Genomic DNA, 18,576 nt, shown 5'->3' on the forward strand with positions numbered 1-18,576 from the left:
AGGAAGGCGGGGCTGTGAACCGGAAGCTGGGGTTCTCAACTGCAGCTTTGTCACTAACATCTAGCACCTTCATCTGTCAAAGGGAGAGGAAAAAAATACCAGCAAGATTGACCTCAGAGGTCCCTATGTTTAAATACTGTGTGGAGCTGTTCTGCATTCTTATAAAGAACTCTTTGGGCAAAAGACGTTAGTGTAATTATAATGCTTTCCTCCAAAGAAAATTTTCTTCTATGAATGATGAGTAGCACGGTGTTATCTTTGAAGTCCATCAATTCCACACGAGTTACAATAATGGCAGGATGGTCAAATTTCTCTTGGTTGAGACACTAAGTTCGAACAACAGCATTTATTAATCATCAAAATGTAATGAGAGCCTACACTGGCAAAAACAGGTGCTAGTTGTTCGCTGCATAAGCACTCAATTTAAAGAAGGTTCTGTACATCAAGGTGCATTTGCTCGGGAACTCCCTGGTGGTCCAGTGGTTAGCACTCTGTGCTTTCACTGCTGAGGATGTGGGTTCAATCCCTGGTCGGGGAACTAATATCCTGTAAGTAGCCGCTTGGCACAGCCAAAAGGGGGAAAAAAAGGTGCATCTGCTCAAACCCTTTATCTGAAGTATAACCATGATATCCAACAGTCAAGCTTCTGACACACCCGTCTTAGCTTTTCATAACTAGTGCTCATGTGCATATATTCTCCTAGGAACCGACATTACAGTCAGCAGATACCCAGTCCATTCAACTCCCCACCTATGAGAGAAAATAACTCCCTTATATACTATGGGGTGCTTTCAAACAAGACTTGTTTCCCTTCTCCTCCTTTTAAGGAGCTTTTTCTCAGGAGTTGGGCTGCGCCACCCTACTTACCCCCATGAGAACAAGGGCTTCTGCTTTAGCTTCTTCTGTTTGAGGAAGATGAAGGTTCATTTCATCTCCATCAAAATCCGCATTGTAGGGTGTACAGACACACTCATTAAATCTGAAAGTCCGGTGGGGCTTGACCCTGGCCTGTGGAATACAAAACAAAGCAAATCAGGAAAAGGACATAAGTCATTTATTCAAAAGCTTCTGAGTCGCATTATTTTTAAAAAAAGGCTTCCTGCAGAACTGGACACTTTACATTAAGGAAGAAAATTCCTAGTATGTTCTGGTATGGATGAGGTCATTAGTTCAGTTCAGTTGCTCAGTTGTGTCCGACTCTTTGCAACCCCATGGACTACAGCATGTCAGGCTTCCCTGTCCATCACCAATTCCTGGAACTTGCTCAAACTCCTGTCCATTGAATCAGTGATAGCATCCAACCATCTCATCCTCTTCTGCCTTTAATCTTTCCCAGCATCAGGGTCTTTTCCAATGAGTTAGTTCTTCGCATCAGGTAGCCAAAGTACTGCATCAGTCCCTCCAATAAATATTCAGGACTAATTTCCTTTAGGATTGACTGGTTTGACCTCTTTGCAGTCCCAGGGATTATCAAGAGTCTCTGATAAGGAACTTTGCAAGGAAGGCACCACGCTGAGGCATCTGACTCCCTCACCTTCTTCACATGGCTAAGACAGCCAGCCGGCCAGCGTGTACCTCCTGAAATACGGGAAGAGGAAGTAGCCAGCACCACCTATGAGTTATTATTGCCAAAGAAGTTCTATTTGAGTCTGATTATGCTGTGAGAGTTTATTTTCAGTGACAGGAAAACAATGAAGCATGAAGGCACCCTTACTGCCACACAGAGGCGGACAAATAACGAACGTGCAGCGTCCTTCAGGACAAAGGACCTGTTTTTTCAAACATGACACAGAAATTAAGAGGAGGAGGGAGGACTACACTAGATTAATAGGGGCTTAAGACAGGGATCAATTAAATGTGTAGATTTTATTTTATTTTATTATTATTATTTTTTTAAATGTGTAGATTTTAGATCTCACTTTGAACAAACTAGCTGCAAAAAGATTTTTGAGACACATGGGGCAATCTGACTATGGCCGGGTACTAGACAACACCAGGGAATGACTTCATTTTGATGAGGTGTGATAATGGCACTGTAGCTATGTGTGTTTTGCAGAAGTAGGCTGAATATACATGGAAAAAAAGACATGGCATCTGGTTTCATCAAAGGAAAAAGGGAGAGAGAAAACCAGGGTGGCAAAATCTTGAAAATTACTGAATATAAAGGATGGGAATATGTGAGTTCATCACAGTACTCTTTCTACTTTTGTACATATTTGAAAGTTTTCAAATGAAAATATTTCTATGTTAAATGGGCCAAGTTTCCAGAAAGGGAAGGCTCTTTGTTCACCTCCTAGAGCTCCATAATCATAAAATGTATCTTTGGTATTTCTGCCATTGAGCAAAAAGATTGATGTAATGTTTCCATAAACTACTGGAAAAAAAAAAATCAACCTAGAAAAACACTACCTTAGGAGCCTGTTTGCAAATGCTCAGGGATTTAATGGTTTTTTCATATAGGAGAATTTATGAATATTTAACAAATTGAAGTTGCATCTTGTTTCCATTTGAAATCTCCAGAAAAGGAAACTGCTGCTGTTGCAAAGTAAACTGCTCCAAAAAATATGCATTCAGGTCTTAGCTGGAGGACGACTGCAAAGGAAAATCCTGTAAGCATTTTTGTTTCGTAGTGAATATGCTGCTTCAAATCAAGTCAATTTTGTGCCATGTCTATTTTGCATAATTTTGTGCACACACAGATATGCATCTACGTTGTTTGCAAGTGAAATCACAGTAATCACTTTCATACTAATTTCCAATTAGTTCCCGTTTCACTGTTGTGTGAACAGTATGTTATAAATATTAAAAACACTGAAGGGAAGCTTGAAATTGAAGAGTTTCACTCAAACCAAAATGGAAGAGAAGAGGAGAACCAAAAGTTGTAAAAATCTGAGACTGCTGGCAATTTAAATTTTAGATGTCTGGAGACTCAGCCTGGCACACACAGCAAAGTCCCGCCCAGCAGATATGAGCGCCTGTCCCCTGCTCACCAGGTGCGCCATGATGCTCAATTTGTGCAGCGAGGGCTGCCGGTTGAATAGGACCACGTCTCCATCAATGAGGTGCCTCTCCACAATGTCCCCGAACTTGAGCTCCTGGGCCATCTTTTCTCTGTTTCCGTATTTCAGAAACCTTAACATACAATAATGGACATAACCTGTGAGAACAAAGTTTCCTCAGCAAGTTTCTCCCTCTTCATAGCAAGATCTGGTCTCTAAAACGACCATGTTTCACTGAATTTAAGGTGCCTCCCTCCACTGTCGATTAAACTACCGTAACAACAACAAAATTGTTTTTGTAACTTTATTTTTTGGCCATGCCAAGTGGCCTGTGGGATCCTAGTTCCCCAAACAGGAATTAAACCCCGGCCCCCGGGAGTGGAAGGGCCAAGCCCTAACCAATGGACCACCAGGGAAGTCCGTAAACTACAACAAATTGATTGTATGACACCTCTTAATTTTAGAAATGTCCAACTATGATAAAAATATGTCTCAGAGTCACAGAAACCAAGTAATAAACTAGCTTCTCGCACAGGGCCCTGGTGATGTTTGAATTTCACGAGACGAAAAGCACTGGTGATCAGCTCATGTCACTGTGAAAAGCCAGAACTGGCAAAATGTGCGCCTCCGGGGTCATGAGTGCACTGAGGCAACCCCAGAGCATCCAGGAGACCCAGAAAATGATCTGCTTTCACATCCCAATGCGTTATGTCTACCTAAACATTAAATGCTATAGAATAAATGAACACTGTGCACACGTTCAAAGAACCAGCAGAGGAAACAAAACGTACCTCGGCTAACTGCAATTTAAACAGGTGTTTTCCACATGTTAAAATATCACGATAATCGTGCTTTGGACTGCCTTCTGTGGCTGAGTATGGCGACTGTGAACTTGGTCATGAGGAGATAATTACATCCAACCACACGGGGAAAGCATTACCTTTTCATCTGTGTGTGTCTCTGCTGAATGAAATTGGCTCCTGGGTGAACTTCAGGGCCATTTCGAACCAGTTTCCTCAAAAAGTTGATGTTTGCTTTGTTCACCTGGAGGACCACAACATAAAACAGAATGAGGCACTGTTAGGTCTCGATGCGCCAGCATGCTACACTGAACTGAATCTCAGTCTCTACTTTCTTTAAGTGATTCCAGGGGATTTTCCTGGTGGTCCGTTGCATAGGACTCTGCAACTTCCACTGCGAGGGGAATGGGTTTGATCGCTGGTCAGGGAACAAAGATCCCACATGCCACTTGTGGGGACCAGGAGAAAAAAAAGCATAACTGAACCCCCTGTGCAATTCTAGGAGAAGAGAGGTGCCTGCAGCGCGCTGCTGCCAAGGTCTTCACTGTAAGGACAACGGTTCACGTCTGAGTTTGGCCACTCACTTGCTGGGTGACAGGGCCAGGTCCGAGACTGACCTTTGGTTTCTCTACTGATAAAACGACTGGGCTGGACTGATCTGCGGGGACCTTTCAGTATATTCTGTGATCCTAAACACAGGTGGCAGCTTCACCTGCAGTGACTGACTGTGGGTTCTATGGTTGAAAAGCTGTTAACGGCAGAACAGCAGGTCCTGTACTGCTCCGCCGTGCCCTGCGGCCTCCTCGACAACAATCTTGCGGGGCACCGTCTCAGAGAAGGAACTTGAACTCATCCAAGGACACTATTTTTTTTTTAAATTCTGACTGCACTGGGTCTCTGCTGCAGCTCTTCCCTGAAGGGTGTGCAAGGTTAGCTGCCTTGCAGCATGTGGGATCTTAGCTGCCTGACCAGGAACTGAATCTGTGTCCCCTGCATTAGAAGGCGGATTCTTAACCAATGGACCACCAGGGAAGTCCCAACCAAGCAGACTTTTTATACAAGCTTTACCAGAAGCACCTAATTATGGGCTGATTATGAATTTCAAGAGCAAAGTCAAAGCCAATCAATATCTTCCTGTTATCAGGCCTTTCAATTATCTACACCTCAGTTAAAAAAGAAAATACTGTAAATACCAGCTTACACTCACGACGAGTATGAACTCAGTGTAAAGTGGTACAGCCTTTCTGGTTATATATCAACAGCTTTTTAATATTCAGTCTTTGAGTCAGTGATTCTAATGTTTTAAAAATGATTCTAATGTTTTAAAAATTCTAATGTTTTAACTCATCCCAAGAAAATCAATTGGGTGTGGATGTTTATCATTTAGTTATTTAAGGCATGAGGTATGAACTAGCACAGAAAAATATCAAAGACGGAAAAAGAGTAGGCATGAACGTTTAATGTGTATCTGAGTATTTAAATATAAAGGCAGACACAACTGTGTCGATGCTGCAGATGTTATGCATGGTGACACACGTGTGAATCAAACTGGAAAAACACACATACACACACACGCCACACCGTGGGCTGGGTGGGTTACTGGGGGTTTCCCACTGTTCAGACTGTTTGGAATCTCAGAACGTAACATAAAACACTGGGTTCAGACAAAATACTGAGCAATTCAATGTACTTACCTTCTCAGGAAATGTTAGAATTTTGGCCACGTGAACTGGCACAGCTACCTCATCAATTCGGAGGTTGGGGTCAGGTGAGATGACTGTTCTACCAGAAAAATCCACTCTCTTTCCTGAGAGATTCCCTCTGAATCGACCTAAATAAATAAAAATATATCGTAAGTCTCCAGGGCACAACGTGTGTTGTTTGGGAGCAATGCGACCAGAAAGGCCAAGGAAAGACTGTGATCTCCAACGAGATAAGCTGGACATACATTCCCCCAAACGAACCAAAGGCAGCAGGCTGCCTTCTGCACAGGTAGGTGGACGCGTACCCTGCTTTCCCTTCAGGCGCTGGACGAAGCCTCTGGTCCACTTCTTGGGTGCCATGTTGAGGGGAATGCCTGAGAGCTCGCTGTTGATGTAGAGGGCGCACTGCAGCTGCAGGAAGTCCCAGTCCTCCATGATCATCTGGGTCTTAGCTCCAGATATCCGATGCTAAGAATGAGCAGAGGCAAGCCTGGTCAATCTGACTTTCTCCATCAGACGCTTCCGTTTGCATGGACATACTCCAAAACCTGGAGCCTGGAAACGCTAATGGGAAGTGCTGACCTTTTTAATGACGTCATTCAGGAAAATGATCTCTGTCAACTTCATCGTCAGATCGTCTTCATTGGTGCCAGACTTCAAATCGCTCACGACAGAGGGTCTGATGCACAAAGGGGGCACCAAGAGGCGTGTGAGGATCAAATCGGAGGGCTTTCCAGCTTCCGGATTCATCAGAAGTAGAGGGATGTCTTCAGCTGGGATTCGTTTAAATAAATTCAAAACTACTAAGGGATTCAAGTTCTCCTGTGGAAAGGAGGGAAGAGCAGAGAGAGAGCTGAGCTTTTTTTCCACAGCTTAGGCAAAGGTTTACTTCATGCCCCCTAACCCAGCAGTACCCAGTCTTCTTGGCACCAGGAACTGATTTTGCGGAAGATAATTTTTCCACGGCAGGGGGAAGGGGGAGATGGTTCAGGCAGTATTACCAGTGATGCGGAGCAGCAGATGAAGCTTCACTTGCCTGCCGCTCACCTCTCACGCGCCCGGTTCCTAACAGGCCTCTGACCAGTACTGGCCCATGGCCCAGGAGTTGGGGAGCCCTGCTCTAACCGCTTAACTGACAATATGTACAAGTGAGGACAACGGCTTCTGATAATTTGCTAAACTGCAAGAGCCCTAAAAATGTGCATGACTTTTATTCCAATAATTTAAGCCAATAATTCCACTTAATTTTTCCAAAGGGTATGATTTTAGACATTAACACAAAGATTTAGCTATAAGGATGTTCACTAAAGCAGATCTTAATTGTAAAAGCTGCTAACAACCTGAAAGGTTACTGGCCAGATAAAATCATGGTACATTCATATGTAGAAAACTATGAAGCCATTTAAAGAAAAAAAAAATGAAGACACAAAAATGTGGCTTATGCCATGAAAGGTGCTCACAAAATATTGATAAATGAGATAGGTATGTTTACAATGTGATCTAATTTGGGCAAAGATGTACATATACAGAAAAGAGGAGATGGAAGAGTTTACCAAGGTGTGAACAGGGCCATCTTTAGCTGAGCTGGATTACCATTTTGCTTCTTTTTCTACATTTCACTTTTCTGTAATGAACTTTTCTTCATATTAACTTCATATAACAGAGGTGTCACGGTGTTAAAATGCTGGTTATTAAATTTTCTTGGGATCAAAGACTGTGACTGAGACTATACGTTGTCAGTACAATTTTCCGCACAGGACTGAACGAAACGGGGAACAAAGCCAAGAAAACTGATCAGCTCCTAGAACACTACCAAAGGAAAAGTTTCTACGGTCCTGCCCTGGAGGAGATGGCAGTGTGGCTGGGCAGAAGGAAGGAATCTTACCAGAGGCTTTCGAGTCCGGGCCCCTGTCCAGAGAACAATGCATGTCCTTGGCTCCCATCTCCCAGCAATGGGCACCTCACTGCCATCAGAAACATCAGGGAGGAGGAAGTTTAAATCTAACAAAATTCTAGAACGGGATGAAGGTGAGACGTTGCCTGTAGTACCACAGTCAGTCCTGGACAAGAACATTATGGAGCTGAAGGCCGTCCAGGAGGGCAGGAAGACTGGCAATGGTCTGGAAACCAGTTCTCAGCAAGAGTGGTAAGAACAACTGCATCCCCAGAGGCATGAGGAAGAGGCCGCTGACTTACTGTTAAACACCAGGAACCAGACGTCAGGGACTGATGGGCAGCAGAGCAGGGCCCAGATGTGCATAAGGCAGAACACCCTACCAGCCCGAGCTCTCTAGCCACGGGGCGCGGCTGCCTCGGGGGGTGGCGAGCCGGCACAGCTGGGGACTGGCACTCAGTCTGCAGGGATGACGTCATTATGGAGAGAGCTCATCTGCAGGTCTACCAGTCCCTGGATTTGTACTAAAACAGGAGTGGATACACATCAGCCCTCTGGGAGTAGAGTCCAGAGTTTCTGTCCAATTCCTAAAGGCGTCTCTGACCCACGACAGGTCAGGAACCACTGCTCTAAGGTCTCTTCCACTGCAATCTTGTTGTGCCTCCTATAAAGGCACGGGGCTCTAAATCCCTGAAAATTCAATGGGTGGGTACACGTCAGTAAGTGAAAGTCGCTCAGTCATATCTGACTCTTTGTACCCCCATGGACTGCCGCCCGCTAGGCTCCTCTGTCCATGGGATCTCCCAGGCAAGAATTCTGGAGCAGGGTGCCATTCCTTTCTCCAGGGGATCTTCTAGACCCAGGGATCAAGCCTGGGCCTCCCACGCTGCAGGCAGACTCTTTACTGTGGGGGTCACCAGGGAAGCACCACATCAGGACATGGGCCATCCTGGGGTTAATGAGACACCTTTCCGCTGCCTGTCTTTATAAAAGGCAAACGTAACTCGATAATTCTTTGCTTACTTTGGTGACTGAGTGGCTCCCTCTGAGGAATCTTGGAGGACCCACCACTACTCCAAGCACTGTGATTGGCATCACACAGGACCTCAGAAAAAGGGATCTTGTGAGGGACTCAACTTAAGTGGAAGAAACTAGCAGAAATATAAGACGGAACACAAGAGGTGTATGGGGCATAGCAAATGTACATGTGGTTGACGGACGGTGAAGACTGGGGTGGCGGTGTGTTGCAGAGAGCAGAGGAGGCTGCATGGAGGCCCAGGGATGGGGGATTCGGGAGAGAGGGAGGGCGCAGAGGCTCTCTTGAGCTGAAGGGACACACAAAAAAGAAACGGAAGAAGGCTTACCTCTCCATCATTATTTCTGTTAATACAGGAACATCAGGAATAAGAAAACCACAGTAACTGGGTCACAGGCTTGAAGCATTTGCTATTTGCTAAGCATCTGATCTGGAATCCATCTTTTAATCCTCATAATGGCCCTAAAGCAGACATTCTTGCAATCCCTGTTTCATAGTTGTGGAAACTCAACTCCAGGTTGGGTCACGCGTCTAAGATCATAGAGTAAGTGAGCGGCAGTGTGCGTGTGTGCTAAGTCACTTCAGTCACGTCTGACTCTTTGTAACCTCATGGATTGTAGCCCACCAGGTTCCTCTGTCCTTGGGATTTTCCCAGCATGAATACTGGAGTGGGTTGCCATTTCCTCCTCCAGGGGATCTTCCTGATCCAGGGATCAAACATGAGTCTCCTGCATTGGCAGGCAGATTCTTTACCACTGAGCCATCTGGGAAGCCCCAAAGCTCTCAGCCATCACCACCCTAAATCACATCGAGGGTGTCAGCTGGGTCACGTGGGCTGGGGTGGACAGAGAGGTGGCGGCAGTGGGGGACACAGAGAGGCAAGACGGACATGCTAGACGGGTGGCTCCTGAGTGGGAGGAGGTTACCTCCTGGGCCCAGTCACTCAGGACAGTGGGCCCCAACCTTCTGGCACCAGGGACTGATTTCATGGAAGACAACTTTTTCATGGACCTGGGCTGAAGGGGATGGTTTTGGGATGATTCAAGCACACTACATTCACTGTGTGCTTTACTTCTAATCTAATGCCACTGCTGATCTGGAAGGAGGTACTGCTCCCTGGCCTGGAAGTTGGGGACCCCTGACTTAAGAGACTTTTCCAAACAAGATGCCTCCTAGGCCTTAGACAATTCTACTGCAGAGGGTGCGGGGAGCAGAGGAGACTTGGCCCTCTGCACGTAAGGACAGTGGCCTCAGGGGCCCAGGCGGAGAGTGGGCAGGGCAAAGTGGCGACAGGCGTCAGGGAGGCTGATCTGGGGGCAGCAGAGGGAACACACAGGAGCCTGCAACTAAGGCCACACTCAGGAGAGCTGGGCAGCCCTCAGACTCACTGAACGCTTTCCGCACAGTTGTCAGCCTGGAGGGTAGAATTCCTCTACACTCACGCTGGGAGGAGACGAGATCAGCTTTCTCAGTCTGCACCTTCACTTCCTCTGCAGGAGCCTGAAGACATCTCCACTGGGATGCACGGCTGATGCTGTCCCCCATCACGGTACTCCATGTTTCCAGACGCCGGCGCGTGGATTCCGGCTTGTCTCTGACCGCCTCCTCTCCCACCCGTTGCCACAGTGGCTGGTCATCAGTGTCCATTCTACCTGCACACTCTGACCTCTGGCTTCACTATCACTGCCCAGGGTCACAACCTGCTTCCTTTTTACATCTCTCTCCCTAATATATAATAGTAAACTGCACAAATCTTAAAGAGATGGCTAAAGTTTTACACAAGTACACATACACCACCATTCAAATCAGGAGAAAGAACATGTGCCCCTCTCCAGAAAATGCCCTGATACCCCTTTCTCAGTGCTAAGCCCTCGCCCCAGTTCAGTCCGGCCTGTTCTTGGACTTGACCTAAATGCAATCACACGCTTCGGACTCTCGTATAAGGCTGCCTGCTCTCAGCAGGACTCTGCTATTCAGCCAGGCTGTGTGTGCCAGCATGACTCTTCACTCCAGGACAGCACTCCACCGCGTGGACCTACGACAATCTGCACACTCTCCTGCTGACAGGCATCTGAGGTGCTTCTAATTCTGGCTTTTATTAATGAAGCTGCAACGAACATACTTGCACAGATATTTCTGTGGACGTATGCACTTGTCTCTCTTGGGTACATGCCCGAGAATAAGGCTGCTAACCACATGCTAAGTGTAGGTCTTACTTTGTAAGGAATTTCAAAGTGGTGGAAACATTTTACAAGGTTACTATCGACACAGGAGTGCCAGTTCCATCAGATCCTTGCCAGCACTTGGTTTTCAGTTGTTTTACATTTAATTTTTCTAAGAGGGTGTGTGTTTTAATTAGTATTTCCCTGATGACTAATAATGTGGAACAACTTTTCATCTACTGATTGGCTGTTTGAACATATCCTTTTGTGAAGTGCCGATTCAAGTCTTGCTTCTGCTTTTAAAAATCAGGACTTTATATTCCAGACATGACAGTCCTTTGTCAGACATATGAAAGGTGAGTATTTGCTCCCAGCTTCTGACCTGGTTTTTCATTTTTGTTACAGTGTCTTTTGAGCAGTCAGGCTGTTCTAAAATGTCATTGTTTATGTCCCTCCCTTGCTTAAAACCTGAATGGCTCCACATTCTCCAGAGCGGGAGGACCTCGACAAAGTGCGTTCAGCTGTCTGTCTTTTCTCCAGCACAAGCCTTTTCTCCAGTGGCCTCAACGAGGATTCCCCCTCCACCACTTACTATTTTCTTGGCTGATGCAGCCTCACAGGGTTGCTGTGAGGATAAAATGTGAGGATAAAATATGAGGCAATCCATGGAAAGAAGTTGGACTGACCCCGGAAGGTAATAGCAGTCACTAAGTGCAAGGTGCTTTTGTTAGCAAAATGCTGGGACTTTTGAGCAGAACTTGGCTTCAGAAGGAGCCCCAACACAGCCTCCTGGACGTGGCAGGCTCACTGCCCTAGACTCTCTAAACCCTACAGGTTTAAGGACCACAACAAGCCACACCTTCCCTCACAGTCTGCCCCAACCAAGCCCCGCTGACTTCCCACTCCTCCCTATCCTTTCCATTCCTGTGACAGTCAGCACCGTGTCGCGTGGTATTGGCTATGTTTTCACGGGTTAATGTCCTACAACACCTTTAAAACCATGGGATTCCTGGGTGCAGACCCACTGCCTTGTGGTTCCTGATGCTCCCTACAGGTCTGACAGTTTGGTACTCAGTGGCCACTTAATTGTTAGTTTTGTACACTATCAATTCTAGAAGGTACCGTGTGTCTCAAGTACTAATCAAATTCAGAATGAGGCAGAACAAGACACTTCATAAAATCCTACTAATTAATCTGTGCCAAGTAAAGCAATGGAAATTACCTAGAAATTGATTAATGCCACATCCATATGAGAAACAGGATCCCTCAGTGTATGCTGTACACAGCTATGCTTTTACAATCTTTTACAATGAAAATGTAACACGTGTTACCTATATAATTAAACTCGTTAGTTACGAGGACAGCTCACAATAAACTGATTGCCAGGCGAATACCTGTCACGTGAAGTATCCCTGGAGATCTAACCCCAGTGGACCTTCTGTTCTGGAGGAATGGTGTACCCAGATGGTGAGGAGACAACACAACGTGTGATGCGGACAGAGGGGGCAGGCAGGGGCGGGCTCACCTGCGCCTTTCCCAGCAGAGGCTCCACTTCTTTGTTATGCTCTATGGCGGTTTCAAAGGACTGGAGGAAACTTGATACGATGGGATCCATCACTTTCTTGTTGGTCTTGTATTTCTCATGGATTATCTTCAGCAACCCGCATTTCTTGACAGTACCTGTGAGAGTTAATCCATTTTACCATGGTTGGAAAAATCAAGTTCTTGGTTAGGCTGGTCTGAGCTCATGATCTAGGAAATGCAGTTGCGGAAACTGCCATCGCGATGAAGACAGGATGTGTATCTGGCTCACCATTGAAGGCGCCACAGTGATGGCACGTGTTCTTTTTCCGGCACTTGTCAGAGATTTTCTTCTTTAGCCCTCGCTTCTGGAGGTAGGTCAGGCCGGGCCTCTTCAGATAATCCAGAAACTGCTTCTTCTCCTCCTGGGACAGCATGATGTGGCAGCAGGTTTTACAGATCATCTTTTGAAAATTAAACAAAACAGATAAAAGGATGAGAGGATGAAAAAGTATTTTCTTTTTTTTTTTTTTTAAAAAAAAAGCTGCATCTACCCCTTGTCCAGGACACTTAATTATATGCACACATCTACAGGAAGACATGCTTAGAGGCAGCCCATGTTCACCACAATGCTGGCTGTAGCCACAGCCGGCAAGTGGGGTTTTTGTTAGCTTTATCCCCTTTCTGGTGCTTGAATTATCTTGTGCTTGTACTGCTTGAATTATTATTATTTTTTTATAATATATATATCTACAACCTACTCAAGAAAAATCAAGGAAAAAGAATCTTCAAGCAATTTAACTTATTGCAGGATGAAATATTATGCCACAAAAACCAAACCAAAACAAAAAACAAACCCCTCAAACAAAACAAACATTACATGTTTAGTATAAAGATGTTCCCTCTGTGTATCCCCGACCAAGCTCACTCCCATGTCCCTGGGTCAGTAACTTTCAGGGAGATGGAGTTACTGCATGGAGATGAACACACACACGCTTACCTGTAAGATGCCTATAACTGCTCGGAAGTACCCCACGTGGAAGCACGGCAGCTCCAAGTCAATGTACCCATAATGGCCCAGACAGTCAGCCAAATTCTTCCCACAGGTTTCACAAGGGCGGTCCTTCTCACTTGTACCCTGTGAATAAAAGCATGATCAATAATACGTTGAGACCAGTGGAGAGGAAACTGGGACGAGCTCTCACAGGTGGCCAGGGGACCCAGAGTCAGAATCACCTGGGAAGGTGCAGGGTATTCGTGTTCACTGGATCAAGGAAGGCTGGAGTCCCTGAGATATGCTGGGGAAGGGGGAAGGTGGAAGGAAGACCTGGCTTCTTCCTATCTGGTAAGTCACCAGTTTTACCAGCCAGTCAAAACACACGGAGCCACGAAGGGCAGCAGGTCTTACCATCCTGTGGTCCAGCACCCCGTATAGCAGCGGGGCGTGGTTGTTGTCCTGGCTGTACAGGTTCTTACTCACAACCTGGATGTGTGCCTGCTGCCGCATCTCCTCGGCTGACTTCATCCCAAAACAGATGTGGCTTCTGCAATGGAAAGAGACAGGGGAACAGTTACATCAAAACCACTTACCAGGAAGAGCATTTATGCATGTGACCCACCATAAGCAACCTTATCCTTCCCACGCCTGACAGGCTCTGCTCTCTCATCACTAAATGTCCTTCATCCTGCTGACTGTTCTCACCTTCATTATCTAAGGACGGTGCTCACCAGTTGTACCTACCTCCTTGCTGCTAAATCCAGGAAGAATTTCTCATTTTAACGTCTCTCTGTAGCACTGACAGCAACCTCTTCACCCCTTATCTTGCAATAATTTCTTTCCTTGGCTTTGGTAACACCATCCACGCTTTGAGTTTTTTCCCCTCTCAGGCTGTTACATCTTAAGTTTCTTCTGTGGCCTCTTCTACTGCTCTCTCTCAGACGTTGGCTTTTCTCCTTACCTGGGGTTACAACCCCATTCCTCCTTGCATTCTATACCTTCTTCCTGAGTGGTGTCTGTCTAATCTCTATCTGTAGGCCAACTATTCCAACTCATACACACACCTCCTTTGGACAGTTACACAAGTACCTAAACTCGGCACTTTCTCTCCCCAATCTGTTCCTTTGTTCACTTTCCCAACAAACTGGGGGTTTACAATGTGCCAGGCACCATCCTGAGGGGCTGAGGGTACAGGTTAAGACAAGACAAACTCCCTTCCCACATGGGGCTCAGTTTCAGGGAGGGCAAGACAGAGAATAAACAGATTCACAAAAGTGAATAGATGTAAAGACTGAAAACACTAAAGCCTAGGGGAGAGTTTGACAAGACTATGTGATGTGGTCAGAAAGTCTGGAAAATTGACATTTCAGCTGAATTCTGAATCAGAGGGAGCCAGTCATAAGACGATCAAGAAGTGATGCATAAGAAGTACAGCTTAACTAGGGCAAGGGTTCTAGAGGCAGCTCAAGCCTGGCATTGTCAAGGCACCAAATGAAACCAGCAGTGTAGAGCACAGAAAGCTAACGGTACAAGAAAAAGCCAGTGGGGTTTGCAAAGACCAGCTTTAGGGGGCTTGGGGACTCTGACAAGCAATTTAAATGTTAGTCCAAGGGAAAGCTGCCTGAAGAGTTCAAACTGAAGTGTCAAGGATCTAATTTGCATTTTAATAGAGTCACTCAGGTGGTCAGAGGAAAACAGATTATATCTACATCTGAATATAGTTGGAGGTTGGGATGGGTTTGGAGGGACCACCAGGGATAATTTATCCAGCAAAGAGGCACGTTTCCCATTCCAGTGAATGGCAACCTCCACAGAGTCACCCAAGCAAGAAATTCTGTGCATCAATTTCATTTCTCCCTTACCCATCCCTACCAAAAGTGTCAATTTCACACCCCTCAACCGAGGGGTGATGATGGCCATCATCAAAAATTCTACAAATAATAAATGCTGGGGAGTGTGTGGAGAAAAAAGAACCCTCATTCACTGTTGGTGGGAATGTAAATTGGTACAACCAGTATAGAGAAAGGTACGGAGGTTCCTTTGAAAACTAAAAAGAGTTACTGTATGATCCAGCAAGCCCACTCCTGGGCATATATCTGGAGAAAACTACAGTCTGAAAAGCTACACTTCAATGTTCACTGCAGCTCTACTGACAAAAGCCAAGACATGGAAGCAACCTAAAAGTCTATCAACAGATGCATGGATAAGATGTGGTGTGTGTGTATGTATATACACATAAGCCACACACACACCATAAAAAAGAAACAATGCCATTTTCAGTAACATGGATCGCTCTAGAGATTATCAGACTAAGTAAGCTAGACAGAGAAAGACAAATGTCAGGATATTGCTTATATGTGGGGGAGAAAAAGATACAAATGAGCTTATTTACAAACACACAGCAAACAAACTTATAGTTACCAAAGGGGCAGGTGGGGGTGGTGGAGATAAATTAGGAGTTTGACATGAAAATATACACTTACTATATTTAAAATAGATATCCAGCAAGAAGCTACTGTATGGCACAGAAATGTATACTTAATATTTTGTATAACCTATAAAAGAATCTAAAAAAATAATACGAATATAATCTAAGAAAGAACGTGTGTATAAAACAACATATAGTATATATATATAATAAAAGGTATATTTTTTAGATTCTTTAACAGATATTATATGCATTGTTTCTTATATCTATTATAGGCATATTATGTTATTTTATACATATATATTCTTTCTTATATTACATATACATATTCTTTTTTAGATTATTTTCCCTTATAGGTTTTAAAAAAAGAGTATCTGTCTGCATTGCAGGAACTGCAGGAGACGTGGGTTCGATCCCTGGGTCCGGAAGATCCCCTGGAGGAGGGCACACAACCCACTCCAGTATTCCTGCCTACAGAATCCCATGGACAGAGGAGCCTGGTGGGTTACCGTCCAGGCAGTTCGCAAAGAGTATATAACTAACACAACATTGTAAATCAACTATACCTCAACTGACAAAAAAGCCCCCTCACTGCCTCCAAGATGACTCTGGAACAAAGCTGCAAAATCAGCTTTCTTCTCATCACTGTAATGTCTCCCTCCTCTATGCTCCTGGAAGAAGGCTGTTTGGCTTGCTTTCTTCCATCTGAACCCCTTTCCCACCGGTGCCAACCCTTGCCCTTGCACTAACCGTTGACTGGCCTACCTTTTCCAACTAGACTAAGCAGTAAGGTCTTCCTCATGTCACATCTCTTAATGCCTATCACCGGGCCCAGCACACAGTACCTTCCTCAACTAAGTGTCTCCTGCAGGAACGATTGATTTATTTCTTTACTGGAAGTTCTAAGGGCGAGGCTGTGACCTATTAAATTTCACCTCATTTTTGAGACTGCTATCCATGTGCCTGTTGACACAGCTTTCTAGCTGGTAACTCCATTCTTTTGGTCAACAAATATTACCTCCGTGTCACGTGTTCTGCAGCAAAATGAGTCCCCGCCCCAGGCTGCTTCCCAAGCTGTAGTGACCAAAGATTCGCAGAAAGGGGTCATCATCTGACCTCAGGAAAACTCTAGTATCGACCCAGGGTGTACGTTATCGCCAAGGTTCCCACCACATCTCCCATTCTCTGCTGAAACCCAAAGGAACACCCCGGCCTGCGGTTCCCCAGACGCTGAAATACTCTCTGCCCAATCAATATTCATTAACCTGATACTCCTGAGCTGTGCCCACACCTCCCACTGATTCTTGGTCCTTTCCTTCCCACTGACCCTCAGCTATGACGCTTCGAGACCCAAGACCCTTGGCCTTGGATTCCTTTGCCCCTAATTTCTGTGCCCTTTGGGGATTTTGGCTCCATCTTACATTTTCTTGGCCACATCTGTCTCCCGGAACTGCTCCTTCACCATGGTGACGGCTGCCGGGGCTCCCTCCTATAAACTCCTGGAGCTGGGTTAGAAACACGATGTTCTCCGTACCACCCGCGGCTGCTTCTTCCCCGGTTGCTAACACATCTGCGGCATTCTTTCGGCCACCGTAGCACGCCCCACGTGCCCGCCCCCACTTCCGCTACTCGCTAGCGCGAGTCTGTCAAGAGAGGCTTCAGGCACGCAGCTTCTCGCCTTCTCCCCATACCGCCATCTGGCGGCACCTCGTTGAAACCGCCGCGAAGCCCGAGCTGTATTTTCCAAGTTCAATTTCCAATCTATTTCTGGTTCATTGGTCTCTCTCTCTCTGAACCTGCACTCTTTATTTTATTGCTACACATCTATCTCCCTGTAATCAATGGACAAATTTCAAATAGCAAATACTTATTAGAAGCTATAAAGAAAGCTGAGCATCGAAGAATTGGTGCTTTTGAACTGTGGTGTTGGAGAAAACTCTTGAGAGTCCCTTGGACTGCAAGGAGATCCAACCAGTCCATCCTCAAGATCAGTCCTGGGTGTTCATTGGAAGGACTGATGTTGAAGCTGAAACTCCAATACTTTGGCCACCTGATGTGAACAGCTGACTCATTGGAAAAGACCCTGATGCTGGGAAAGATTGAGGGCAGGAGAACAGGACGACAGAGGATGAGATGGTTGGATGGCCTCACTGACTTAATGGACCTGAGTTTGGGTAAACTTTGGGAGTTGGTGATGGACAGGGACACCTGGCGTGCTGTGGTTCATGGGGTCGCAAAGGAGTAGGACACAACTGAGCGACTGAATTGAACTGATTAAAAGCCCACTCCAGTAGTCTTGCCTGGAAAATCCCATGGACAGAGGAGCCTGGTAGGCTACAGTCCATGGGGTTGGATAGAGTCGGATACCACTGAGCGACTTTCACTTTTCACTTTAACCTTGATTGTTGGGATGGGGAGGAAGGTGGGAGGTGGGGGGTTCAGGATGGGAGACACATGTACACCCATAGCTGATTCATGTGAATGTATGGCAAAAACCACTACAATATTGTAAAGTAATTAGCCTCCAATTAAAATAAATTTACAAAAAAAAAAAAAGCTCACTTTTGTAGGGACTAAGATTTTCATAAAAAGACAAAGTTTGGGGAAAAAATTTAGACAATCAGATTCTCTAATCTCACAAAAATAACGGTCAGGTCTGAGTACTTGAAATAACAAAAGGTTTTGAGTCAGTTCTGCACTTTCCCCAGCGGTAAAATGAGGAGGCTAGTCGAAGGGACCGCTAAGGATGCCTTCCACCCTTACCAACCGCTAACGCGGGTGGAGGGGATTTAACTTTAATCTGGTTTAATTTAAAGTCCAGACAGTCCAAAATAATGAATCGAAGTGGAACATGTGCTAGCATAAATCTACTCCATCTAAACTGTGCGCCCTCGGGATTGGCCAGTTCTCGTTCGGCGGGGTGTGGCGAAAGACCACAGAGATCAGATCTTAAGCACTTTCAAACAGGCATTGGCGAGGTCGGCCTCACGGTCCGGCCACGCCCCCACGTCGGCGCCGTCTGGGGACCTTCCGTGA

At 45.7% G+C, this 18,576-nt stretch overlaps 1 protein-coding gene across 2 annotated transcripts in view; it reads right to left on the reverse strand.

Annotated features, from left to right (window-relative positions):
- Positions 1-17,185, reverse strand: part of POLR3A (RNA polymerase III subunit A) — a 44,023-nt gene extending 26,838 nt beyond the window's left edge. Inside the window, exons 1-11 of one of the 2 annotated variants that reach the window (XM_069572558.1) lie at positions 16,962-17,185; positions 13,524-13,659; positions 13,116-13,253; positions 12,408-12,579; positions 12,120-12,274; positions 6,085-6,324; positions 5,808-5,970; positions 5,494-5,630; positions 3,940-4,043; positions 2,991-3,132; positions 868-1,008 (exon numbers count right to left, since the gene is read on the reverse strand). In XM_069572558.1, coding sequence (XP_069428659.1) covers positions 868-1,008; positions 2,991-3,132; positions 3,940-4,043; positions 5,494-5,630; positions 5,808-5,970; positions 6,085-6,324; positions 12,120-12,274; positions 12,408-12,579; positions 13,116-13,253; positions 13,524-13,659; positions 16,962-17,005 — 1,572 coding nt within the window. In that variant the 5' untranslated portion in view covers positions 17,006-17,185. Of the gene's footprint in view, positions 1-867; positions 1,009-2,990; positions 3,133-3,939; positions 4,044-5,493; positions 5,631-5,807; positions 5,971-6,084; positions 6,325-7,387; positions 7,592-12,119; positions 12,275-12,407; positions 12,580-13,115; positions 13,254-13,523; positions 13,660-16,961 lie in introns of those variants that run through there. The other variant, XM_069572560.1, reaches the window with a different exon arrangement.
- Positions 17,186-18,576: the final 1,391 nt, after the last annotated feature.

This window comes from Ovis canadensis, chromosome 25 (assembly GCF_042477335.2).
Source record: "Ovis canadensis isolate MfBH-ARS-UI-01 breed Bighorn chromosome 25, ARS-UI_OviCan_v2, whole genome shotgun sequence".
NCBI classification, from domain to species: Eukaryota; Metazoa; Chordata; class Mammalia; order Artiodactyla; family Bovidae; genus Ovis; species Ovis canadensis.